This window comes from Lissotriton helveticus, chromosome 4_1 (genome assembly GCF_964261635.1).
Source record: "Lissotriton helveticus chromosome 4_1, aLisHel1.1, whole genome shotgun sequence".
Taxonomy (NCBI): Eukaryota; Metazoa; Chordata; class Amphibia; order Caudata; family Salamandridae; genus Lissotriton; species Lissotriton helveticus.
In genome coordinates this window covers 1,882,753,722-1,882,773,185 of record NC_136063.1, presented here as the reverse complement: position 1 = coordinate 1,882,773,185, position 19,464 = coordinate 1,882,753,722, and the positions used below count along the sequence as shown (strand labels likewise).

The window sequence follows — 19,464 nt, the reverse complement described above, 5'->3', positions numbered from 1 at the left end:
TCCCCTTCTTGTAAAATCTTCACCTCTGTTTTTGATTCTAGAAGAAGTTGATCTAAATGTGGTGAAACGTCACACCATAGTTGGCGATCGTACCTGCCCAATATCGCTGAGGCATTTGCTGCCCGCACCAAAAGACTAGCCATTGAAGAGAACCTCTTCCCAGGGTTGTCTAACCTCCTGCATTTCTTATCTGGAGGAGTTGTCAAAGGAGCTGAAGGATTGCGTGACTTCCTCTGTGCCGCTTGCGAAATTACCGAGTCCGGTTTTGGGTGTCCCGTAAAAGACGCCGGACCATCCTCAGGTGCTTTGTATTTCTTGTCGAGGTGCGCAAGTACAGGGACCACAGTCGCTGGATTCTTCATTGCTTTAAGGCCTTCCTCTTAAACATGTTGTACAATCGGGATAGACCTAGTAGTCTTTTTATAAAGCGCTTTAAAGTCATATAAAAAACATTCGGTGGCAACAGAAGGCATTGGTAGCTTGAATCTGCTAGACGCTCTCTCCATCAGCTTATGCAACCCCCCTATACCCACTGGCGGGGAGTCCACCGGATACTGTCATGGTGAAGCTGGGTCTGGGATGACATACTCATCCCATTCTACACCTTGATCAGGCCTGCCATCAAAGTTTTGATCCTCATCCGAGGAATCATCATGAGTGTCCAGTGGAATCAAAGGTACCTGTGGAACCGGTGTCTGCTGCTGAGATCACCTGAGCCGGCAATTCTGGAGAAACCATCACAGGGGCCGTAAGGGCAGGCAGGGCTTGCGTAGCGGGAACAGCAGCAGGCTGTGAACATCTAGGTATGTAATCCTGCAGCATGTTGTGGAGATCCTGCAAGAGAGAAGATGGTACAGACACCATGTCTTGCCCGAATACTGTTGTGGCTGGGCATAATGAGGATACCCACATTCCTGCCAGTACTCCCCTTCGGAATCCGTCTCCTGGCATTTAACCAGAAGCTGAGATGGACTGTTTGCATATCCATATGAGTCCTGATCGTCATCATCTGAGTCGTCATTATCCTCCTCGAACAGCAGTGCTGGAGTCAAAGGGGTAACTCTACTAGGAGACATCATGTCAGGTGTAATCAGTCTCATGGAAATATTGATTCTTTCCGTCGACGACAGAATCGTCGACGATCCCGTCGACGATGGAGTTGTATGTGGTAATACTGCCGTCGTAGACAGAGTAGACTTCGTCGACGAATGAACAATCGACGACGAGATGGGCGTCGTTGACGCAGTCGACGAGACCGTCGACGCTCCTGCTGTATTCGTCGTCAATGTTGTCGTCGAAGCCCTCGATGCCGACACTGTCGTCGTCACCACCATCGACTAACTCTTCGTCGTCGCAGACATCTTTGTCGACGTCGCGGACAGTCGTCGACGACTCAATCGTCGACGTCGATTGTACCGTGGACGAGCCAGTCGACGGTACCATTTTAAGCTTAGGCTTCAACGCCTTGGTCGACGAAGCCTTGGTCGACGAAGCCTTCATCTGCGTTGTCGAGGACTTGGAACTTCTATCAGACTTCCCAGAAGACTGAGCAGAAGGTCTTTTGAAGGCTGGATTAGTCTTCATCCCAGAAGAAGGTGTAGATGGTCCTTCCCTCTCCTTTTCACCATGGTGAGGAGATTTGACCGGACCCTGGCTCTCAGACTCTCTGGGGGTCTTTTTTGAGGCCTTAGATGGACGCTCCTTAGAAGGTGAAGGGGAACCCCTACCCCTTTTGACTGACCTTCTTGCAGATGAGGCTGAAGAAGAGTCTTCACTGTCACTGGAGACTGTGTCTTTTCTTGACTTCAACTTCTGGAGCCAGGTAAGAAGCCTACCCTCATGATCCCGGAGGGTCTTGGTAGAAAAGGTGCGGCAAATCTTGCAATCCGCAGCCTTATGATCAGGATAGAGGCAATATATACAATCTTTAAGCCTATCCTAAACAAACAATCTTTTCTTGCCACAGGTGGAACATGGCTTGTAAAGGGCCTTCTCCTTATCAGACATTCTGGAAGGGACAGCCAACAATCCTGAAGAGAAATCCTGAAGAAAACTTCTGAAAAGAGTAGAGATTGAGCAGAGCTCAAAGAAGACTCCCTAAGCACAATGTGCGGTAGAAATTCTGAGGCTCCTTCAGGAGGGTTCTATAGGGTGAGGCTCTTCCAATTGGCTGATGCTTAGTTTGGTCTCTTTTACAAAAAGAGGCGGATATGCTACAAAAGGGAATGAGGCCAAGGTCTTTTTCTTTCTCTTTTGTACCTACTGCTATGTTATTTTGTTACCGAGACTCCCATTCCGACGACGGGGAATGATACAAAAGCATGGGAATCTATGAAAGTTCCAATACTGGGGCAAATTGTGGTCTATTAAAACTAGTGACATATCCTATGATAAACCAAAGAAATCCCTTACACGTCAGGTGAATGAAGTATTAAATCCCCGCAACGCACCATTCGCCTCGTCCCCCAAACACCACTGGTGTGGCAACCCCTTTTGCATTACAAGAAAATGAGACCACTGCAGATCTACCCTCAGGTTAGGCACAGCATAACATTTCTTAATTGCAAGGCAGCAATACCACTATTCAGATCAGGAAGATGCCGAGGCTCCTGCAGCTGCCCTCACAATTCAGATAGCACCAATATGAACTGCTCTTTTAAGGCTACAACTACATGTCCACCCCGAGACTATAGGCAAAAAAAAGTCTAGACTTCTCCCAACAAACACAGCTTGCAGTTCTCGGATGTCAGGTGGTGCCCCCGTTGAAGTTTTATGTTAAGTCACATGCGAGGTCACTAGTGATATCATGTGTGAGGTTCATTGCAATGATGGGGACACCCAATTAAGCGCTAATGGGAAATGTAAGTGTATTTTAGGATTTGAGACCTAGTCAGAATGCCCTTCCTCTGATGGTTTAAGGGAATGTTTAAGTGTTTTGTTATCTATGGCTTCCAATGGAAGCTATTAGCTTGAATAACCCTACAATAACCATAGTTATTCCCTGCTATGATTTAGCAACAGTGGAAAACAGATATAGTTTCCCTCTGTTGCTACATCATAAAGTAATTCCAGGATGCAGCCGACAGGGCTCCCAGAGAGCCTGATAGTTCAGTACTGACTTTCTGCTTGACGGAGAGCAGAACTTCAAATGGGGAGGGGAAGGCACGGAGTCTGCGATGGGTGGAAGGCGAGGGGGGGTGAGGTGGGACAGGAGACCAGTACATTTTCTATCACCTTGAGGATGGTAGGCAATTGTGTGAATGGCTCGTCCATTTTTCTTCTTCCACTACGTAGATGTTGAAAGGAGGGGTTGATGATTTTGAGGGGCCATACATAACACAATTATAGATGGTTAAAAAGTGAATACCAGTGTTTTGGGTGACATTATAGACAACTTGAGCATTGATGCTTGTTGCCTATTCCATGCCACTCACAACCCCTTGGTGAAAAACATGGTTTTCACTGGATTTCATTCATAATTTTAAATATATTGTTGCAGATTTAAAAATCTTAGATAGTAACTGCGACCATATACTCCAGAAATTAGTAAATTGAGGATTATTAAATTGTTGTTACTACTAAGACCCGTTAGTCACAGTGATCTGAAATGGCAGATGCACAGTATTAAGAGCTATAAAAAGCTATAAAATGTCTGACGCCCAAACCATAGACCCGCTTAACCTCACCAAAAGTAAAGACCTTGGGTATAATTTTGAATCCAGCGTACAAGTCTTTGTCCATGTATGCCTCTACAATTGCATCACCACTTAGTATGGTTTCCCCAAGAAAATCATTGCCAGGCCCCCAAAACTTACAAACCAAGAACCTAGAATGCACCTTACCTCTGTAATCCAGCCCAGAATACATCCTGCCCTTAACAACCACACTGGCTCCCTGCATATACCAGTGCTGAAGGTAAGGTCTTATGCACTGTTCACCAAGGCAAAGAAATTAACATGAGAGGATGTAGCCTTACAGCTAGAGCAGTGGGCCTCGGAGCTGGGGAACCGGGTTTGAGTCTCGGCAAGGACGCTCAGCATCTTGCGATTCTGTGCAAATCACTTAATCTCCCAGTGTCTAACAAAAACAAATGTGTCCTTCTGCAACGAAACTGGTGATCATGTAAAGTGCTCCGATACCGGATATCCTTGGGTCTAATTTAAGCTATATAAAACGCTAAATAAAAATAAACATTACTGTATCACGACGGACCTTTGCTCAATGTCTGCTCGTCAAATCACCCAATGATAGTTCAAGAGGAGAAGCGTGGATGTGGAGCACAAGGTGATCAATGGAGTAGATTATCGAACTCCCTTAACCCCTCCCATGCTCATGGCGAGCTCAGCTCGTCATGAGCCACGGTTCCAGTGTGCTCATGATGAGCTTAGCTCGTCAGAACGGTTAGAACGCTCACACGCGGGGCTAATTCCCCTACTGTGCGAGCGTTCTACAGAAACGGGTGTGGCCGTGACTAGCTCAGCTCGTCATGAGCACACGACCACAGTGGCTCATGACGAGCTGAGCTCGTCATGAGCACCGGGGTGCTGTGCGCGCCCCCCACCCCCCCAGCACAGCGGGGGAATCAGCCCCACAGTGAAGGGGTTAAACACAACGCTCACAGCTAAACTTCAGAAAACTGAACAAACATACTTGACTTTAACTGAACTTGACGGAGAGAAGGAATAACACTGATGAATATTGGACATGGTACTAACGCCACCCCCAATGAACTCCAATTCCCCCTACACTCCATTACTCTGTGTTTTGTTATCTGCCATCACTAAAGTAGCTACAAGATCACAGGTGCCTTCACTTCACAAAACTCCATTAATCGATGTTACACATTTGGAACATGTGACCCAAGAGACTGAACTGAACACTATGCAATAGCATATTTGGACACTGAAGATGCTTTGACGCTGTTCATGAGTGAGTAAAATCATGTAGATATCATTGGTGCTTCTGAACAGGACAGCGTTACAAACAATGAACATATGTAACTTGACAGTATGCATAATTACCATCTCTTTTTAGCTACATCTAGAAGTCACGTTCAGCAATGACTTCCAATTTGTCAACAGAGCGGCTTCAACAGAGCATAAAATGGTCAACACTGGTAGGATATATTCTGCCTAGTAGAATATACATACACAGTCATCTATGCATAAACAGACATTTAGGCACGACCATCTAGAATAAGTATGGTTTAAGGTTTAGAGTCAGGAATTAAAGCACTGTGGACTAAGTCACTTGAGTAAAAACGCAAATATTAAAGTCTGCCTCTAGGGTCAGGGTGTAAAGCATCTGACCTTCCATCTTTAGGTGTTATTTGTTCTATATTATAGGATAATTTTCTCATTGTGCAAAATATTGCACACATTATAAGACAGTTGATTTACCTTTTTCATATTAGCTCCAAGTTTTGGGTATGGGGGCATGTTAACTTTGCTCCAGTTTACAGGAACTTTGATCTTTTCATACAACTGTAAAATCACCACAGCATCCTGCAAGTCGCTGAAAATATTCAAAAGAATAACATTTAATTTCTAAAATAGTGATAAAACAGACAGAATATTTCAAAGAGGCAACGAGTTAGACAGGCATTGCTAACGCATAAAAGACTATTTTACTCACAATGTGCTTCTCCACCGATTGGCGAGTTTGTGTGGGTGAATGTATAGGTGGGTGAGCGAGAAAGAGTCAAAAGCTGGAAAGGTGAGTGGAGACTGTATTAATGAACGCAGGATGGACGCATGGATGGATATTTAAATACTTACCATTGACCGGGTCAGAGTAAATAGATGGATGCCAACAGGTTCCACTAATCAGAGGCAAAGGTCTAAGACGGCATTAAAATACAAAGAATTACCATTATATGCCTTCACAAGCAGGACATCCGAGCTGAGCACCATTGTGCCGACAATTCCCAGAGTATATAAAGAACTGTGGCTATCACACCAGTGCAAATATTATGCAGAAGCAGGTGCCATCATGCCAAGAATGGCCACAATGTCAAGAGTCAGAACTACTAGAGAACTGTGTGGTTTACAGAAGGACTCCTGCCAAATAATTCATTTTAATCTGCCATTAATTATATTACATAATACATGCCCACCTATGCCAAAGCAAAGGGGGTAAAGAGTCATGGTTTGCTGCCACCTTTCATAATGCCCTGGATTAGAGAGACATTCTGAAAGGCCAGCTTCTCTCACCATAGGTAACATCTGAGGTTCTGCGGAGTCTCTTTTGTCCTCAGATGGGGATGGGTGAGCTAAGGCTTCTGTCCGATGGTTAACAGTTCCAAGGACATTTACTGCAACCGACACCTTACATTTTGAACCATGGGAAGGCTATTGTCATGCTGCACCACAAACAGCTTCTTAGCACTATGGCAGGTTTAGGGAGACTGTAAACCAATGCCAGCAATGCTCCTGGTATCCTGTGCAAAAGGGAATGTTCAGCCGCTGTTTAGTATACAACCAATTCTAAAACAATATATTAATCCTTCACCACATTAACTTCTGAAGATTGCTTTAGTACATACGATGCATGGCAGTAAAAATAGGAGGGTTCATGCAAGGCTTGGGCGTTCTGTCGAGGTCAAAAGTGTGAAGAGTCGAGTACAAGGCTTCTTGGGTACAAAGGGGGCACATGGGAACATTCACAATGACACACCCCTTCCCTCCGCTCTTTGGATGTCTGCTTTAGAAAAATCAAGAAAGGGCAAATGAATGGTTTGAACATCCTGTGGAGACAACGATTTCATTCTTCCCAAGAGTGATACTTTGAGTACCATTAAATTGTAGACGGTTTAACATCCGATAAACCGCTTCAATTGTGTACTACCCACATACTACAAAAATACTTATTTTTACCAGTGTTTCTTATTTATTCATATAGTTACCCTCACAATATTCTAAATGTTTTACGGCTTTCGCTTAAAAGGACTATTTTGTGAGTTCATGGCCACAGGGCATTGCAATCACTCCAGGAACACCCTCCTGAAGGGGGTTCACTTAAGGATGTGACTTGCTCCCACCAAGGCTTAAAAGGAGGTGCACCACTAGGTGCTGTCGGCAATATTATCTGGTGAGTGTCGGTGAATATTTTCTAAAACATAAGTGCAAGTGCATAAGATTTTGCTCAGAACTTTACGGGCGGCGCTGCTGACTATTGAGGTAGAAATACCAAGGCTAGTCTTGGTCTCACCTCATTCCTCTTACATCCACCACCAAACGCTCACAGTCTCAGCCTCACTTTTGCAGGTTATTTTTCATCCCTGCTTTCTCCCCTGCTCACTGTTTTTCTGTCGATCTCTCGCTCCTTCTTTCCCCCTTTTGTGTTCTTCTCTCTTGTATCGGTCTCTTGCTTTGGATCAAAGCCTGATGAGGACTAATAAGTGATATCCCCAAAATGAGTGCCAGTGGGCCACAAATGCAGGTATCGTGTCACATAAGCACTGGTCACTGTGTGATATATCGATATAAGAGCTTATCGTCTCCAGTCCCTGCGGTCACTTTGTATGGAAATTACTGAGCACCTATAAAATTAGAGCACAGCTCAGATGAGGAGTTCAGTTTTTGAGTGCTTTCTGAAATGAATGCGAATTATTTCAATTCACACGCTGGAGGCCTTGAACTCATGGAAAGGCCTCCACATTTCAGCAGCGTGAAAGTTTGTTGTTTGGTTAAATATGCAACTGTTGAGCATTCATTCTTAGCACGCATCTAGAAAATCAGATTTTGAGGTATTCTGGGCTTTGTCCCAGAAGACTTTGTGAAATTGATTGAGAGTTCACTACGACCTAAAGCAGAGCTTTTAGATTTAGCCTGGTGTGGCCATTCTTGCAGGGATTCAGGCACATTCTGGCTGCCCGGTTTTGTGAACTTTTCAGTCTGTCAATGAGTTTGTTAGAGAGGCGGTGTAAATGAAGTTGCAATAGTCAAGTTATGCCTTTACCAGTACTTTAGTATCTCCACTATGGATCAGTTTGGAGTACAAGTAGGGACTGCTGTGTGATGAGCTTGATCACTGCATTGGTTTGGAGAGACAACACGAGCAGTGACCCAAAGAGGATCCCCCGCTTCCTTATTTTCAGAGGGGTAGAGGGTACGTTTATAGTTTGGGGCGATGAAGGTCAGTCATCTGGGCTCAGCTCCTTGCATTAACAGAGTCTCATTTTTAGTTCTGTTTATGGAGAGGATGTTCTCCCCTGTCCAGGGAAATTTGTAGAAAATGCAGGAGATGATGCTGGTCTGGTGCTCCAGCCTGCAGTGAATTTGGTTGACATCAGAGTACACTTAAAAACTGAACTTGAATTGCTCAGGAAGTGGTTAAAAAGTAGGAGGCAGGACAGGGAAGACCCCAGTGGTGCATTGCACGAAAACACTTGAAAGAATGGCTCCAATGATGCAAGTCTTTGGCTACGGTTTCAAAGACAACACTAAATCCACGATATGGGTTAAGCCAGTCATGTCCACCCTATTATTAAGCCAAATTCTGTTATCTGCAGGCAGCTGATACGCTGAATAATATTAAGGAGGATTTTTTTCTTTGTCCATAGAAAAGGATGAGTGAGCTTTGCTCTCGAATAGGCCAAAGTAGATTCAATGCCTTTCAAGAGCTACAGCCCAGACTGCTGATCGTGAAGGAGAGGGTTTGATTTAGCAAATTCTTGTAGTTGTCATGCAACTCACATTTCAATGGTTTCATTGAAGTAGGACAGGTTAGAGATTGGTTGGTACTTTATCAGGATAGTCGGATTTGCTTATGGTTATTTTCAGGAGAGTAGAAACGCTATATTTCAGACCTGGAGATGACTCTTGAAAGGGATCAAGGTATGCTATTGGGGATGTGGGAAATAACTGAACATATTCATTTAGCATTTTGATGTTAGCCAAAATGACTGAACAAGATACAGTTTAATGAATGAGTCTGAGCAAGGTTTCATGAGAAAGTTAAATATTTTTACTTGAGGGTTAGTTTCAGTCGTCCACGTTCTCCAAGGGTCATAATATGGAAAAGGTAGATTTGAAGTAGAGGTGAGTGGCATGTGTGTGATGGTACTTGATGGTTCTGGAGAGTGTCCTAGAACAATGGTTACTTCTGGCAAACAAATGTAGAAGGTCCTCACAGTGTTATGATGAATGGGGGTGGGTTCTTCAAGGCATCGTATTTAGATAGTTCAAGGCAAATCTTGATATTTTATATTGGGGCATCATTGTGTTTGGTAAGGTAGACTTTTAGGGCTCTTTTAATGCATTTTGATACTCTGTGCTTTCATAGTGGGACTTTTTTCTATTACCTCTCTACCTTGCAACACTGACATTTCGTGTGCTGTTGATAGGTTTCAGCTGAGTCAAGTACCCTACACTAAAATTGCTGACTGACAGATCATGGCCAAAACTGTGCACTATTTTCATCACATTCTGAGGTTGGCGGTTAAAAGTCGATCACAATAGTGTTCTCATCAGCCCTGAGTTCAAGGTAAATGTAAAAGGTCTGCGGTCCAATGTTTCACCTATTTCCTTTAATACTGCACCCAACACGTGGAGCTAGGTCAGAGTAAACGTTAATATGTTTTGTATTTCTCAAAACTTGCAAAGTCTAGTGTGATTGGGAAAGAAAAATTCCAGTAGAGGCGAGAATGTAGAACTAAAAAATGGAAAGTTGTTTGAGCCTCCCAAAAAGAGATAAGCTCAGGGATCAGTTGCAGCCTGAGTGGTAGATTATTCCAGTGCCTTGCTTCTAAATAAGAGAATGATCGCCCTCCCACCATTCTAGCTCTGCGGATCCGGAGAGGCTTAATTTGGGCATGGTTAGATCTTCTGACCCTTGTCAGCTGATAACTTAGGATTTTATTGCTAAGATAAAAGAGACTAATTTGTAGAAGGTTGATGAGCATGGCAGAGCAACCTGAAGACTGCCCTCCTGCGCACCTGCAGCGTTTTTAATATTGGAGCTCTATTCAGTAAATTGCAAACTATACTGGCTGCTGTGTTCGAAGTAACTTGCAGCGGTGAGAATTGAGAATCCACCATATCTACATACAAAGCGGGTGGTTGATAGGTGTCTGTACGAAGCTACCTCTTCAAAACAGCCAGAAATAACCTGCAGCATCCATCAAAGCTCACCAATGTTATGGGGCCTCTTCAACACCTACGCAGAACCTCTCAACTATTCTCAATATTCATACCACTGGATAGCGATTGTATACTAATGACATCAATATTTAAATCCGTACACCAAATAAAGGCGCTCGACCTCGGACCTGGGGATCTGGGTTCGAGTCTCGGTAACGACGCCAAAACCTCCTGTGATTCTGGGCAAATCACTTAATCTCCCCGTGCCTAAAAATGAAAGTGTGTGTCCTCATGTAAAAACGTAACTTGTACTATGTAAAGCGCTCTGATACCTGATTCGGTCTAGTTCGCGCTATATAAAACTCTATAAAAAAAAAAAAAGAGTATCTCCAATCTTAACGGTTCGGTTTAATCAAATATTGAGGGAAGGAGTAGTACCACCTGCCTCATGGGATAACGCCTCAATAACGCTTATCTTAAAGCCAGGGAAGCCCCCTTCGGATTGTGGCTCATATCGGCCTATCTCAATCTTGAATGCTGATTATAAAATTTTTGCTACCATATTAGCCAAACGGCTTGGCCAGGTAGCCCCTAATATACTTCACTCCAATCAAAAGGGATTCATAAGAGGGAGACAATTATATGAGCTCACTTACGAATGAATAGGATCTATTGATGTGGCCATAAAAGAAGTTCTCCTCTTATCTATTTTGACGTTGGATGCTACCAAGGCCTTCGACAGGGTAAATTGGTTATACCTGTCGGAGGCCTTGAAAAAGTTTAACGTTGGAGATGGATTTCGCAGGGCAATAGATTTGTTATATCGTAGCCCTTCTGCCTCAATTCTGATTAATGGGGGACTTACATCATCGTTTAATGTAACTAGAGGAACCCGACAGGGTTGCCCCTTGTCTCCCCTCCTCTTCGATTTGTATATAGAACCCTTTGCACAAACATTAAGAGATAGCGCACTTATTAAACCCTTTATTTTTGGTGATTGGGGAAAAAAAGGTGGCACTTTATGCTGACGATATTATGATTTTCACGTCAGATATCAATGTTGCATATCCAGAGGTGATTGACCTGGCTCTTAAATTTGGCAAAGTTTCTGGGTACGAAGTTAACGCTTCTAAAACAGAGTCAATGACTTGGAACACCGACTTAACTACTTTTAATGAGACATCTAGACCTCAATTACGATACTTGGGGGTAAATATAGTTAAAGACCTCGACCTGATCACTTCCTCAAACTTTTCTATAATAGCAGCACAGTGTCGTAAAAATATGAGGGATTGGTCACATCTTCCACTCACCATCCTAGGAAAGGTTAATTTGGTAAAAATGTGTATTTTGCCTAAGATTTCCTTTTTATTTAATTCAATCCCACTTTATTTTGATCCCAAATTAATTTCTAAACTGCAAAGTGCGATTTCAACTTTTATTTGGAATAGTAAAACTCCAAGAATTTCCTGGAAGAAAATAAGACGCCGCAGAGAGAAGGGAGGGTTAGCGGGACCGGATCTTCAGATTTATGCGAGGGCTTTTCAGCTTTCGCACGCACGCATGTTGCTAAAAATACCAGCAGCAACAGGGGTAGGCCACATGTTCTCTATGTTAGTGAACTGTGAGGGAGTCGGACAGGGTAGCTTTTTGTTTAAATTTTGAGACCCAAAATTTAAAAATAAAATAAAACTAAAGACTTTAAAGGGGATAGCTTCCACATGGTACAGAATGAGGCAGGCAACTAAACTGGGGTATTATTTAGAGAGAGCTCCAATATGGGACCTACCATCTCCCCCTGTTTGGGCAGAAGACACATTAACCCAACCATTAAGAGTGGCTGGCATCAATACCTGGGGTGACCTGTTTATGGATGGAACACTACTCCCCTGGGACTACTTAACAAAGAAGGTCAGGCCAAGTTTGTCCAGATTTAAATTTATACAAATTTCAAGTTGGTCCCAGGCATACAATACACAGGCATCCCGGAGTACCAGTCTATCTATAGGTGCCACTAGCGAATTAGTCACGTGTCTGCTAGATAGTCCCCCTGTAAAAAAGGAAATATCTCTTTGGTATAAGAAGATCATGGAGGAAATAGATGGCAAATTTAGCCTCCCTGCAACATTATGGGCCGACGTATTGCCAGAAATAGATCTCGAGGAACTTTGGTCAGCTTCCTGTGTGGCACTATGGGATCTGGTTAAGCCAGCTTGGCTACGTCGGAACCATCTCTTCACAATTCACAGAGCTTACTACTCCCCGTTGAGACTGTCAAAATTCTCTTCGATAGGTCCGGTCTCGTGCCCAAGATGCCAACTTGTTGCCGCATCTGATATCCACATGTTTTACGAATGTCCAGAATTAACAACATACTGGGATTCTATAGGAAATGATCTATCTTTAGCATTGGGCGTTCGCATTTCCATAGATCTTGCCCTCGTTATTTTTGGTTTGAAGAACAAAGTACGTAATGCAGCTTCTAATCTCGTATTCTACTCCATTTTGGCAGCTCGCAGAGAGATCTGTAGACATTGGAAGGACGCCCAGCCTCCCTCTATTTATGAATGGCGAACCTCTGTTCTTCAGATTTCCAAACTTGACCTAGCTAGAGGTGGAAGTCCAAGTAGGAGAGCTTTTTGGACAATGTTGGCACGGTCGCATTGAGCCTGTTTTTTTTTTGTTTTTTTTTCCCCCAGGGTCCTATGATTAATGCGAGCATAGCCAACCATTGTTTTTTAATGGCGTAGAGTCATGGAACAAATGGGGCTACGGTGTCACGAGCACTATCTTCCAATGAACAGCCCCAAGCAAGAACTTCCAGGCTTGTGTGAATGTGCTGTTGGGATTTGGCTTCTTCCCTCTCCAACTAAGATCTCCCTTCCAGCTAATGCTGAGACGGTACAGAAGCACAGCCGGTTTTTTTTCTTAGCTCTGAGGCATATTCCTGGTTGGATAGATTGGAGCTATGCACGCAAATGAGGATAAAAAAAAAAAAAAAAAAGAAGGAAGTTATTGTCTACTCATTGATTGCCCTTCAACGTACAACAATAGATGCATAACTGGCTCAGCATAAATGTGAAGAGCTGGCTTCTAGGCCCTAAAATAACCTAGTGCCTTCTGCCTAGCTGGCAGACACCATAGGTAGTCAACAAACCCCCTCAAGCTCTGTCAGTAATCTTTGGGATCCTATTCCACTTTTAAGTTACCAGTGTGTCCTACATGTGTTTTTATCGCCATTGTCTTAATGTTAGGTCTCTACTGCCTACTCAGCAATGCATTCATCTAATCCTCACTTCAACCAGTACATGCATTGATCATTACAACAGAAGTCCAACCACAAAAATGAAGCTTAAACTTCAAAGAAATCAAAACTAGTCTGCAAAACATATTGTCACATTAACCAAATGGTACTACATCTCGCATGCTGTACTGCACTGGATTCAGGTAAAACACGGTCAATTTTAAAACTCTGCCTGGGACATAAACCCTCACCTAGAGAAAGCTCCTGCATACATTTCCAAACGTTTTTTCCCTGAACACCTGACCAGACTCCCAAAGGTGCTTGCACTTCAAAGTCTTTCTCTGCTACTGACTATATGTTCATGGTTTAGGATAAGGCCTTGCCATTTCAAGGCTATGCACTTTGGAACACTTTGCCATGAAGTGGGTGTCACAAAAAAACAGAAACTAAAGACTCATCACCCACCAACCATTCAGACTTTACTGAGCTGAAGTGTCTTACAAAAACTTCTATGGCTTCTGTATCACTAAAAACATGATTTTTTTAGCTTAGCTATCCGTGCTCTTACAGGACAAGAACGTTCTTAAGTACATTAGTCTGCTATAGAAAAGAACTGATTTAGGAGTAAGTATCTAGGAGCTAAACTATTCTTCTGCACTAGCAACTACATGAAAGCCCAGTTGTGCTTCCCAGTGCCTCAAATGGAAAAATAGAAAAAAAACCTGTGCCAGGTACTCAAGATACGCCTTGTCGATGTAAACAAAATATACTTGACTGATGGAACCCAACTATGTAAAACTCATCCGGAACTGCTAGTTAACCAATATTGAGCAAGTATTCACAACTTGCAATGCACGACTCTGTAGTAATGAAGCCGGACACGTTGAGGTATTTCAAGTTGGTTTACTGAAGATAAGTAGTTGAGTCCAGAAGTAATAATGTACAAGCCCCACCAGGAGCAGCCAGTTCGCAGCTCTGCCCATCTCAACTGTGCCTTTCTTGAGAGACACCCAACATTCCACAGAGCATCATCACACTAACATTCTAGAGGCATTGCATGTGATGAAAGAGGAGAAGAACAAGTATGGACAGAGGTGTAAGATACTACATATCTCCCTTTCTTCCTTAACCAAACAACGGATAGAACAGTAGACGACGAGGATGGGATACGAACCCACTTGTGCAAAGCACAATGGATTAGCATTGTGCTTTGCATGCGTGGGTTCGTATCCCATCCTCGTCACCATAAAAATGTAGTAATGGACTCCAGACTAGTTGAGGTATTTCATGAGGATTTATTGTAAGTTGTTAAGTAGCCTTGAACAAGCCCCACCAGGAGCAGCCAGCAGGCAGCTCAGCCCCATAATAACTGTGGCTTATCTTCAACCAGCACCCAACATTCCGTAGTGCATCACAGTGCAGAGGCATTCCACTAGAAGGGCATCAAGTGGGCAAAGGCATACATAGGAATATGCAATAGGTAAGCTACAACAGCCTCCTTGTGGGGTAGGATCCAATTTGTTTGCTTATGGTTGATGGCTCTTTTAATGGCACAAGCAAGTTTAAAATGATGGACTTATGCTCCCAGGGTTTAAACCCTAGTCGGTGAGTGAAATCTCAAGCATTTTCAGTGCATTCATGGTATACAAGCCATAAATGTAACGCAGACCATGAACTGTTTTCCTTCACACTGGTAAAGTCACTTCTCTAGCTCCAAATTTCAGCTTTTAGTGCAGAAACGCCGATGACCTAGCCAGCAAGCAAAATAATGCACTTAAATGTCCTAAAACATTTTTAGGGAAACAATGAGTAAAAATCTCTACCATGTTTTCCCCTTCGTATTTCCTATGAAAAACCATTCATTTGCTAACAGTTCCTATAGCCCTGTGAACATAACACCTCAAAACATCATATGGTTCTGAAGACAAACGTGTTGGATAAATCGAGTAATCGAATGAAATTAAACATACCTGTAAAGATGGTTTACATTTGGATTTACTCCAAGTGAGTTCATCCAGTTCCGGAAAGTTCTCTCTTCTCTCGTTTCTCCTGTGTAACAAAAAGAGGCACATGTGACACTGTAATCATGTTTTATCTCTCAGACTGAAGCTTCATGCTAGATTTACAGGTAGAGACTATAATTAATATACCCAATAAAGATCTTTATTTCCATTACTGATCCATCTAAAAAATGTCTCACCTCTAATGCATGTGTGACAAATTACGCAATGGTTATGAAAAGCCAGCCAAGGCCACAATCTGGTCATTAGAAAAAGGACACATGTGAAGCTACTTTGTTGTATTCACTCCCTTGAAGGCACATTCCCCAAAAATATTTTCCTAAGTAAAACCGGCATTCGCCTTCTTGCATTTAATACACTAGGTGCATTTTTGCTGAGACTCAAACTGTCCACCACCGTCACAAGAGCAGAGCGTAGTACACCCAAGCAGGAGGTAGCACGAGGTTTTGAAGTGGGAGGAAAACAAGAGTGAAACATTACAGTGACAGGTGAAGTGACAGCTAGTCACATATAGCACTGTATCCATAACTTCAGCATAGGATATTGCCTTGTTACATTTTCCCCTCGTGTCATCAATCCACTTATCAATCCAATCCAATTTTTATATAATCCCTACCCAATCACGTGTAAGCTCTCATCGACAAATTGTACTAAGTTGTGACTTGCTTCCCATGATTCGCGCTGGCTTTCACATTTAGTATGCCATTTATGGACTTAAACATACAAGTTTCAGTGTGTACTGCAGCTTTACTCATTCCTATTCACCCTGCTTTGGCCATTATTTTCCGAGGTTTCATTTTTTGTTTGTACGTCATTCGTGGCACTCTTCGTTTATTCTGGTTATGTTTGGGTCAGTAAACATCCAAACTTTTTAATTCATGTCTTTTTAGCCACTTGTACCACTGCCGTTACCCAGCGAGGCTGTAGTTTTAGGCTTTTTTTTTTTTTTTAGATTACGCTGAAGAAGGCACGTTTTCAGCATCAAACACTGCAGGGAGTCTTCTCCCATTAATGAGAAATTTAGAGTTTTTCAAAAGCTAGTCTATCTATGAGCCGGAGGCTGAATGACAACAGATGTACTTTTCACCAGCTCATCAAAAGACATTAGTAATGACATGCAAATTGGCATAATTTAACAGCTGGAGAATAGTAATACAATTGAATATGAGGCTACTATATCATTGGTGCCACCATAATTTGACATTTAGTGAGAATTCAGAGAATTCTGCAGTTCAACAGTGTTGCTACTGAAAGAAAAAAACAAACAAGGAAAATGGATACGGTCGGGGTTTGAATGGTCTTCCTAAGCCCCCAGTCAAAGAAGTGCTGAGTGGAGAGCATGGAGTAAATAATGGTTCAGCATATTAGGTCAGGCCATGTGATTTGTAGGTACTTTCAGTGATCGCTCTAGAAACGATCATGCTCTTCTTGTCTCTCTCTAGCCCACAGAGGGGACCAGCGGAGAGCAGCAAAGCATCCAGGCTATAACAGTTAGACACTATCTCAAGAGTCTATTACCGCAAATGTTTCATAGTTACTGGCGAACTCTACGCATTTCATCGCAAGTACAAAGAGTTTGTATTATATTCCTAGATATCACTGCTGCATTGCTTTCCACATGAACTACAAAAATTTGCTTGCACAATCTATGACATGGGGAGGAAGTTAGCTGCTGGCGGTGTCACACACCAGACATTTTTATAATCGTACATGTGATGACACCAATGTTCCTCTAACTTGTAAGTTCCATTATTGTCAGTTGTTAGCTGACTGTTGGTTGGGGCTTAATAAATATTACCTGCTAAGCATAATCCTGTGGATCTCCTACTTTGTTACAGTACACGCGTTCAAGGGGTAACAGGGTGGCTATTTTAGCTTGGGCTTATGTCAAAGGATCAATGTTGGAATAGAAGCACTGTTTTTACAAATGGACAGATATGGCTACTTTCATGTTTGGACGCTAACCTACTGTCTCCACAACGTCTGTGCCACACACAACTGCTCCCTGGAAGTAGGTGTGCTGTAGTGATGCAGACTGGCTCTTTTACTGTAGAGAGTTCACGCCTTCCCAAGATGGTCTCTGAAGAAAACAGCCAAACTGCAATCACTCGCAATACCAACGACACAAAACTTCAAATGGCTGTCCTATTGGCAAAAAGTAAGTGACCATCCAACAAACTGTCCCACAGCCCATGAAACCGCCAGCGAGCGAGGAAAGAACTCCGCTAAGCGGAACAGAGTTTTCTGCACTCCGGAGCATTGCAGAGCGCAGAAAACTCAGTGAATGGAGCAGAGTTCACTGCCCAGGCCTAATGAACAACAGTGGCAATTGCTTGGAGTAGCACTCTAAGCTATTGCTTTTCTTTACCCCCACTCCCCCGAAAGGGAACACAAGCAACCCCAGACCAGTTTCGCCTTGGTAGACTTTGTAAGTGGGGTATAGCTTGGAACCTATTGCACATCCCTTGCTTTCTGTGTTATAGTATCAGTAGCGGCTGCTTCCGGACAGGGGTGGTGAGGCGAGGGTGGAGGAGGAAGGAATGCAATAAAAAAATAAAAAAAGGACTTTCCATCTACGGCTGGCCGCTGCCTCTCCTCAGTTTTCGCCCTCAATCTTCCTGACACGGCCGGCGGCAGCAGGTAGCACCCTGGCAGACAGGCTCCTCTGAGCCAATCACAACGCTGCAATGCAGAGTTGTGATTGGTCTGAGTGCTGTGGATCGGAGCTCAAACTGGAACAGGGAGCCTGTACATGTTTCTGACCAGGCTGTGTAATGCAAAGTGTGCATGAACCATTTGTTCAGCCCAAGAGGGCCGCCAAACAGTTCATGTACACTTAGGGAGTGCACAGCACTCCTCCCCTACTCTGGCTAGCCTTGCCCCACCTCAGCACTGACTGCAATAGGGAAAATAAAATGCTAATGATGTTATCATCATTTTATTTTCTCTTTATTAGCAGTGGGGCGACGCTCCTCCGCCTCAGCAGAGGAGCCGCCACTGCATAGGATTCAGGCTATATGTCACTGACTAGGCCGAAGTAGGCAGAAACTGGTCTGGGGTGGCTCATGGCTGCATGAAAGATGTGGCTTCTTTACATCTTTAAACAAAGAACTTATTTGTTATATATGCACCACAAAGATGAGGGAACACAAGAAAGAGCAGGCATCACCGAGATCTAGAACAGATGGCCTTTGTGCCTTTATTTTACATATACATTTCTAACTTCACGTTCTCTTAACAGACAAGCTTACCTTCGAGCAGTGTCCAATCGATGTCCTGATTTTCTGGCTTGGTAAGTGCAGGATATTTGTTGAAGAGGTTGGCAACAAAAGCTAAATTCAATTTGAGATTACCGCTGACCACATCTGCAGGTGTCACAAACTGTCTGCATCCCAATCGGTCTGCCTGCTGCAGCATGTATTCTGCTCTCTTTAAATCATCTTTTTCCTGAACATAGAAGCGAATGTTAAATGAAATCAAAAATATGTTGGGAAGCATCAAATTAAATACATACGAACACAGGTATTGCAATGATTCATACAGCTCATATTTGCAGTTTTGAGGGATGAAGAGCAAGCAGCAATTCCTGCTAACGTTAAAACACTTGTTTTTAAGGGATTACCTAGAAATGTTATCGTATTAGTTAGATGTTTTTCTTGAAGCAGACGTTTTATGCGCCTATCACTGCTGATCCGTTCCACAATGAACACCACCAAGTTCTGTATTACAGTGCCCTATGGGGGTAAAGGGCGTGTATGCCCATGTTCTGTGCCCTCGGGCACTGCTGTATTACAGAATGGGTCGCAGACTGGTTACAGACGCTTGTGCAGCCATCTTAAAGGGTGCTCCCTCATTTTCAAGGGAGCTTGACCCCATGCAAATGGAGGAAACAGTTTGGTTCAATTATTTACTAGCAAAATTCCAGATTAAGTTTTTGTCTAATTCCTTAGATTGGTCCAGACTATCACTTGTGATTTTAAGTGCCCAATCCCTTTTATTGCTCTGTGCCCCAAATTGTAAACACCGGTAGTGTAGATGTGTGTAAAAACGTGTGCTGCCCACTACAGTCCCAATTGCATTTTAGACCCTACATTGCACTTTGCATAGCACCTCGTGC

At 43.2% G+C, this 19,464-nt stretch overlaps 1 protein-coding gene across 2 annotated transcripts in view; it reads right to left on the bottom strand.

Annotated features, from left to right (window-relative positions):
* Positions 1-19,464, bottom strand: part of PLS3 (plastin 3) — a 440,804-nt gene that overhangs the window by 49,502 nt on the left and 371,838 nt on the right. For both annotated transcript variants that reach the window (XM_078688533.1, XM_078688534.1), the window contains exons 10-12: positions 18,599-18,794; positions 15,297-15,375; positions 5,400-5,514 (exon numbers count right to left, since the gene is read on the bottom strand). In XM_078688533.1, the coding sequence (XP_078544659.1) occupies positions 5,400-5,514; positions 15,297-15,375; positions 18,599-18,794 (390 nt within the window). The remainder of the gene's footprint in view (positions 1-5,399; positions 5,515-15,296; positions 15,376-18,598; positions 18,795-19,464) is intronic.